Source organism: Fulmarus glacialis, unplaced genomic scaffold (assembly GCF_000690835.1).
Source record: "Fulmarus glacialis isolate BGI_N327 unplaced genomic scaffold, ASM69083v1 scaffold6204, whole genome shotgun sequence".
In the NCBI taxonomy this organism is placed as follows: domain Eukaryota; kingdom Metazoa; phylum Chordata; class Aves; order Procellariiformes; family Procellariidae; genus Fulmarus; species Fulmarus glacialis.
The window spans coordinates 25345-33052 of NW_009205989.1; the positions used below are offsets into that span (position 1 = coordinate 25345).

General features: G+C 39.7%; 1 protein-coding gene across 1 annotated transcript in view; it reads left to right on the top strand.

Moving 5' to 3' along the window:
• Positions 1 to 218: 218 nt before the first annotated feature.
• The window catches only part of PHYHIPL (phytanoyl-CoA 2-hydroxylase interacting protein-like), a 10991-nt gene continuing 3501 nt past the window's right edge, over positions 219 to 7708 (top strand). Inside the window, exons 1-3 of the mRNA XM_009575573.1 lie at positions 219 to 411; positions 5397 to 5571; positions 6569 to 6686. Coding sequence (XP_009573868.1) covers positions 247 to 411; positions 5397 to 5571; positions 6569 to 6686 — 458 coding nt within the window. The 5' untranslated portion in view covers positions 219 to 246. The remainder of the gene's footprint in view (positions 412 to 5396; positions 5572 to 6568; positions 6687 to 7708) is intronic.

Genomic DNA, 7708 nt, shown 5'->3' on the forward strand with positions numbered 1-7708 from the left:
GTTATTAGTGGTTATTCATGTGAGGAATTTTATCTCTTTCTAGTATTTTCCATCACTGACATTGAGACTTGCATAATTGTACCTCATAGTTGCTTCTGAGTACCATCTATGAGACTTTGTAAAAGGCTGTTCAGAGATGTGATTGTATTGGTGCACAGAAAACAGATATCTCATTGGTCTTTAACTGAACGAATCATGCTTATTTTTTATGCAGGAAATAAATCACAAGATAGTGGGATTGCAGAGATGGAGGAACTTCCAGTCCCACACAACATCAAAATAAGTAACATCACATGTGATTCCTTCAAGATTTCTTGGGACATGGATTCTAAATCCAAGGACCGCATTACTCATTACTTCATCGATCTCAACAAGAAAGAAAACAAGAATTCCAACAAATTTAAACATAAGGTAATTTTAATTTAAAAATCAAGGTGGAGATACTTGATTTTAAATAGATGAATCTCAGTGTTTTATTAAACTTTCAAAGCCAGAGCATAGGAAACAGGTGTTGGACGTCCAGCAAAGGTGGGTTTTGATTTATCTGATTGACTTTTTTTTTTGCTCAGAATACCTTCTCCGTCTCTAGCCTATATGCATGTACACACAAATACATTTGTTTCATAGAGAACTGAATATTATCTTTTCTATTTCATTTGAAAACAGTTTTGGAACCTGTACGATGTATTGCAAGACAGACATTTTTATTCCTGACTAGTTCTTAATCATTATTTACACAATTTATGTATTCTGTGCCTGTCCTTGTTCAGTGACAGACTCACAAGAGCAACACGTGTCATTTCAACAGAAGAGTCACAAATTCTAATGCACTTCTAGGAAGGCTTCCAGCAATTTTAGTTTGCAGCATTCAGCACTGTGACCTGAATATTCATCTGGCCTCTTTCCTCAAGCCACTGATGCAGGGACATATTGAATGCATTGCAGAATCTGTACTTATCAAATCCAGCAAAATTTGCTTTGACCTCAGAATAGTTGAAATACTGAGATGTCTAGAGAAACATCGAATGAGATAGAAGATTAAACAACACAAGCATCTGCAAATTCAAAAACAGTGTTGGCAATATCTCTAAAAGATAAGGTTTGCCAAGGCACAAATAACCATCCAGACAAATATGAGAGCTCTGATTCTATCAACACCTAAATTACTATTGGTTAATATGCCAGTGGGATAACCAGGAAATATTTCCACCTATTTCTCTGAGTCTTTTTTATTGCGAGAGTATTTTTCCTGTGAATTCTGTTAATAGCAGGAGTATAATTTTCACGTTTCCTTATTTGACTTTTTTTTTTTAATATGGTTGGAAGTAACATATGCATTAAGTGTAATGAAAAATCACTTATTACTGCTTGAAATAGAGAATTTTACATGTTTGGCCAAGACGTTGTAGTTGCTAGGAACCAGCATGCAAAGCACTACCTAATTTAATGTTATAATAGGTATTTATTATGATCCATTTTTAATTGTAATAGCAAATAAAGTAGGGTATGTTTGGTTTTTTCTTAGAGTTATTACTTTTGGACTGACAGCCTTCTAATATAAGTGCTTACTGAGATGGATTCTTTTCAATTTCTTTCATTTTATTTATCTACACGTTTTTCATTCATATGCAAGTGGGTGTAAAGTTGTAAAATTTGTTTTTGTAGAAACAAATGTGGAGCCACCCTAGTAGATCAAACACTCTAAACACTTCAAAATCTATATCACAGTGATGAGACTAGTGTTAAAATGGAGAGAAAAAAAAAGGATATTGGTAGTGTAATAAAGATAAGCCATTAGATTTATTTTGTTTTTTTCAGCAACTCCCTAGCTTTTTACTCTGATGAAGTGTTTAGTCAAAGGACAGAGGTAATTGGTTTTGTAAAAACAGGAGACTAAAGTCTATCAATTAAAATAATAAGTTGGATGTCTTGTCAGAATTAAAATTTATTGGTACTAATTGTGTTAGTGATTTTGGTAAAGCTTTTTTTTTGTTTTGTTTTGGATTTGGTTTTGGTTTGGTTTGGTTTGGGGTTTTTTTCCCCCAGCCAGAATGATGGAAATCCAGACATCGGATCGGGTGGGCAAGAGAACTGCACAGACTGAATACTCTAGCAGCTATCTGTGCCAGAGCACATATGTGTTTGCTTTCATGCATCTTTAGTGCTAAGTAATTTTGAACACACTTTCCAGAATGAGCTTTTGTTGAGAAATTAAAAATTGCTCAAATTCAAAATTTGCCCTAACCCTAGTATGGTTAGAGACAAGCATCCTTCCTTCCTATAACGTTAGTTATACGAGTTTCACAGCTGAAGCTCAGCGGCAGACCTGCTGGGTAGGGAGCTGATAACCTGGCAGCTGCAGCACCAGGGACTGAATCGTCCCAGAATCCAGAAGGAACTGAATCAACTCCCACCCATCTATTGCCTTTGTAACAAAGCTGTTGTAAAGAGGTGAAGAATATCACTGCCCCTTCTCCTAGCAGAGCTTGTTAGAAAGAGAAGAGTGAGCCCTACCACTTAGTTATAAAAAAGAGCATTGGGATTTACTCTTAGGAGTCATCCAGCAGTCAGGCTGCGGAAGGGGACGGGCATCTTCAAGGGAAAAAAAATCATCCTTACTTAGTTTACAGGTAGGGTAAATCACTGTCTGCAAGTGCCTGTCTCGCTCACAGGTGATAATCCCAGATGACCAGCTTAAACTATTTTCTAACTTGTAGAAAGTTAGTGTTAAGTCTCAGTTTGCTCATATGGCTGTGAGCAAGTGACTTGGGTTATAGACTTAACTTAATAGATAGATGCAGTACCTCAGGAAAGGGGGCTGTTTGTTTCCTTGTGTACCCAGGAGAGCATATACAAATGATTCATCCTTTCGATACTTTTTCTGTTGGCAAATATATAAAGTATATTCAGCATATTTAGGGTACATATAGTTTTATTGTTTATGACTATTGTCATCATATCTGTGAAGGAGGAGGTTTGTGTTGGTAGTAGTATGTAAAGACTAGAATTCTAATAAGATTTTGTCTCTTTCTCGATGCAATTTGCATACCTCCTCTCTTTTTTAAGATATGGAAGTATGATTATTCCCATGTAATAGGAAACAAGGCTCAGATATTTAGCAAAACTAAGACTAGAACTTGGGTGTGCTGAGTTCCTACAGTGTGTCCTACGAGGAGACCTGGCAAAGGGAAGGACAAGATGAAATGGGATAAAGCTGAAAATTGAAAGCTGCTTCTTTGGCAATGAAAAGGGACTGCAAAGCAGGCATCTTGTCCCCAAAGGGTGAGAGGTAGTGTGACTCGTATACCTCGCTGCTTAGTTATTCGTGCTTCCAGGTTGTTCTTGGAAATTATTGCCATCTAGGTACCTTTAGAGTTGTCTGGAGGGTGCTGGTGGTGGAGCAGCCATCTGCCACTCCAGAATCCTGGCTGTCCTTGAGCTGGCATATAACCTCCTTTGCACTTCTTTGGGGGCTCAGCCAGGAATGAGAGCTGAGCAGAAAAGAGATGAAAGGAAGAAATGAAGAATCCCCAGAAGGATTTCAGCGTGAACATTTGAACGTTTTTTCCTGAGGTCAGTATAGCAACTTTAAAAAAAAAAAGAAGGGAAAAAAACCAAGTGTTTGCTTAGAAAAAGAACAACAGATTAGAGTTATGAAAAGCATCATATCTGCCCCTTGTCCCCAGCTGTGCAAGAGATAAACCCCTGTATTTAATGTGGTTTTAGGTAGTCGGCCCCTTTTTTTGGGGGCAGTTAGAAGAGTTTCCTGAGACACAGCTGGAAGGTAAGGCTTTGACACATAGGGGCAATGAGGCTTTTAACGTTACATGAAAACTGACAAAATTAACGGGGGCAAAAACCACCACTGGGTTGTGGGCACAGAGACCTGACCCAGGTGGAGGCAGTTTTTACCACAGCCAAAGAAAAGATGACATGAAGACTGATGATTGTAACTGTAGCAGCTGCTGACTGCATTAGCAGCAGCAAATTCAGTTCAGTGGGATGCCTTTGCGACATAGTTCCAGGGTGGTAGCTTTAAATGTCATTTGGGGTTCCTTTTCTTTTTCCTTGTAATTTTCCTCTATCTTTTATATGTTATTTATTTTGGAGTGCACAACTGAATCTTTTACAGAGAGAGTTTTCTCCCAACTGTTATTTGATTTAAATGAAAATTAGCAAAAAAGAAATCATGACAACAAAATCTTACCCTTGATATCAGTCAATCACGTTTCAGTTCTTGTAATATCACAAGCTGCTAATTTTACAGTTTCTTAATACAGAAACTGAAGAATATTTTTTGCTGACAGAAAAACAATAAAAGAAAAATATATTTCCATAATAGAAGACAAGCAAAAAAAAAAAAATCTTTCAGGTCTTGCTTACACATCATGAATAGAAAATGTCTCTTTTCTATTTCTTTTTTCCTTAAGGGACTACTGTGCTAGTATTTATAGGTGAATGACTATGGACTAGTATTTACAGGTGGACAGCTATGGACGTTAGCTAAAATGCCCACTTTTCACATGGCAGCCATCTTGCTATTCTGTGATTACTGATATATATTTAGGAGTAAATACCTCTCTCACTATCACAGCTCCTCGGGTACACTGTGCAAGAATCATTCAACTCCACCATGAGTGCTTTCACCCACAGTTCTAGCATAAACTGTCCACTTCTTCAACATTTTCTTCCCCTTGGTGGTCTGTGCTGCAGTCTTTGATACTGTAGAAATTAGGTATTTCAACAACAACAAGCAGCTGTTCTTCTTTGTTGCACTATAGTGCGGTACGCTGGAAGACCAAAACAGAGTATCTGAAATGGTGGCGGGGTGGGAAGCACGAAGTGCAATGACAGGCACAAACTATCTAGCTGTATGTTTGGCTTGTTCTGGCCTTCCTGTACATAAGGGTATTTTAATGCATGTAGAACACACGAAGTTACTCTGCAATGTGTTTAATTTTCTCTGTTGAGGTTTTGGTTTGGAAGATATCAACAGCAATATAGGTGGACTGATTGACGGCAGGAGGAATTTTGTTTGGTTACACTGACTGAAAGCAAACAATGGCAATGAGAGCACAAGAAGCTCTTAAATTAAGATATCCTTGTGCTCAGTAGCGTGTCTTTCTCTGCATACTTAAGCACAAATGGCCCTAGTCTGAATTATATATTTGGGCTATATATAATAGTATCAGTCCATAGTCACTCGGAACCAGTAATAAACTCATACATGCAAATTATCACTTTGCTGCACCAATAGACTGTGAGAAGTAACTAAGGTTTACACAGAAGAGCTAGGGGTTAGGGATTACGTTGCAAAAACAATGAAGGAAGGGGTGGTGGATTGGTTTGGTTGCACTGCTGACTTGTGTGTTGTTTTGTCTTTTTGTTTCCATCAGGATGTACCCACTAAATTGGTGGCCAAAGCTGTTCCTTTGCCTATGACAGTCCGCGGGCACTGGTTCTTGAGCCCAAGAACAGAATACACAGTAGCAGTGCAGACAGCATCGAAGCAAGTTGATGGCGATTATGTTGTTTCTGAGTGGAGTGAAATCATCGAGTTTTGCACAGCAGGTAATATTGCTGAAGAAACATGCGCCACGGGATGTATGCAATTAACGCTAGCTTTGCTGCCTGGGTGGGTTAGCCATCTACCAGTGCAAACTAGGCTGGCAGAATTATAATAGTCACACCTGGAAGCTGGAATTCTAACCTTAGGCTTTGTATGTGCTCAGGTTTGGTGCATTAATAAGAGGCAACTGGAGTGCCCCTTTGTTCCGCAATAGCTTAGCTGCCCCAAAGTGCTGTGCCTGGCACTGCTGCTTGTCCCAGGCTAGGAAGGAAGATTGGTGAACCGAAGTGGAGCAGAGCCACTTGTGTGCCTGTTGCTGGCTACTAGCACCTGTGGAGAAAAGACAGAGTGGCAGCTCCCTAACAGACAGCTTGCTTAAGACATTCTGCTGCTCTCCCTTCTCTGCTGCAAAACCTGGGCACCACCAACACCCTGTCTCAATCAGTTTAGCCTGTCATTGATTTATAAGTCTCTTCCTTTGGATGTTCATCACCTAGTGCCAATGCGCTTGCCTATGTGAAAGCTGAGTGCTGAAGTGAGCTCCTATGAATCCCATGTTGGTTGAGATGCCATTTAGGCTGGGTCCTAAGCAAGCTTTTTAGTTATGTGAATCGTTATTGGCTCACAACTGGGTACATTGTAGCAAACAGTTTATCAAATGACATAAGCCAGAGACGGCAGTTCTCAGCTCCTCTGCAGTCCCAAATACAAGGAAACCAGCTCTAACACAGGAAATCCTGAGGTGAAAGTTGCTGTGGGCTTCAGAGTATTCGTGGGGAAAGGAAAGGGAAGAATCAAACACGCATGTTCCTGCCATTTGTCTGTCACCACTGTTGGGAACTGGTGCTGGGCTATAGAGTTTCTGTATAGCTGCTGCATGATGTGAGGTATGTTACCAAGGCTCTGATCCCAGTTTTAAGTCTGCACATCTGTGTAGCTTTTGGAGAGCATTGTGGTTTTTCCTGTCCCCCATACTAGCAGATTGTCTTTTTTTTCCAGATTATTCAAAAGTTCACCTAACACAGCTATTGGAAAAAGCTGAAGTGATTGCAGGCCGTATGCTTAAACTGTCAGTTTTTTATCGGAATCAGCACAAAGAATATTTTGATTATATCAGGTAAGAAAGTAAACATATGCAAAATTATTTGGCAAATTAAAGGAGTAATGAAAATAAGTAAATGGAGGCAGCTGTGCTAAAGCTAGAGCAGAATGTCTGTATGCTTTTTTGCCAGTTCAGAGGAAAACATAAACTATAACTCATTTCTTCCACCTTGCTTAACTCAGCAGTTCCATTAGGCAATAAAAGTTTGTGTTTTGAAGCAGAAACTGAAGTACTCACAGGGTGTCCAGCCTGATTAAAGTGTCGGTTATCATAACGGAGTGTTTAGTAGCCAAATGCTTCTATTGCACTAAGAAATTCAGAGTGAGATGTCTAATAGTAGGAGTGCACAACTGTGTGCCAGAGGCATTTGCCTGCCTTTAAGAGTTCATCTCAAGTATTTGCTCTCCATGTGCAAGCATCCCATTTCTATGCCCAAATGTAGTAATTGGGCAATCCAAATGTTAATTTACAGATCGTGTGGGGAGGGAGAGGGGATGATGTTTAGACAATTTTACAACACTGTGCTTCAGTTGGAATGAATAAATGGGATAGCTGGAGGTAGGTTCCTTATTCCTGTTGGAGACCCAGTGTGCCTTTGCACACACAACCAGAAGCATCATTACAATAGAAGAGAAGACTTTTCAATAGAAGGAGTCAAAGCTCATGTACTGACTGAGCAGGAGCAGCCACCACGCAGAGGTAACCTTCTACCGTTAGAAGAACACAGATGAGAGGTAAGCAGTGTATCGACATTTGTTTCAGCACTGTGTCAGAAGGGTGGCAGCACTGACTATGCTGCTTTAATATGCATTGAGAGATGGGGCTGCTGCTGTGCCACGTAATTCCAGTTTTATGTGGGTGTCACGATAGTACCTGTCTAGAACTGAAAGTTTTTTAAAACCAGTGAAGAAAAAAAATACTCAAGGGAGTCCAACTCCAAAGAGCAGACTCCACCACCCTTGGAAACATTCCCACTTTGTAGTCACGAGTATCTCATCGATTCCAGGAGTGTCTTGTATATTCCAGAGCATGGGGTT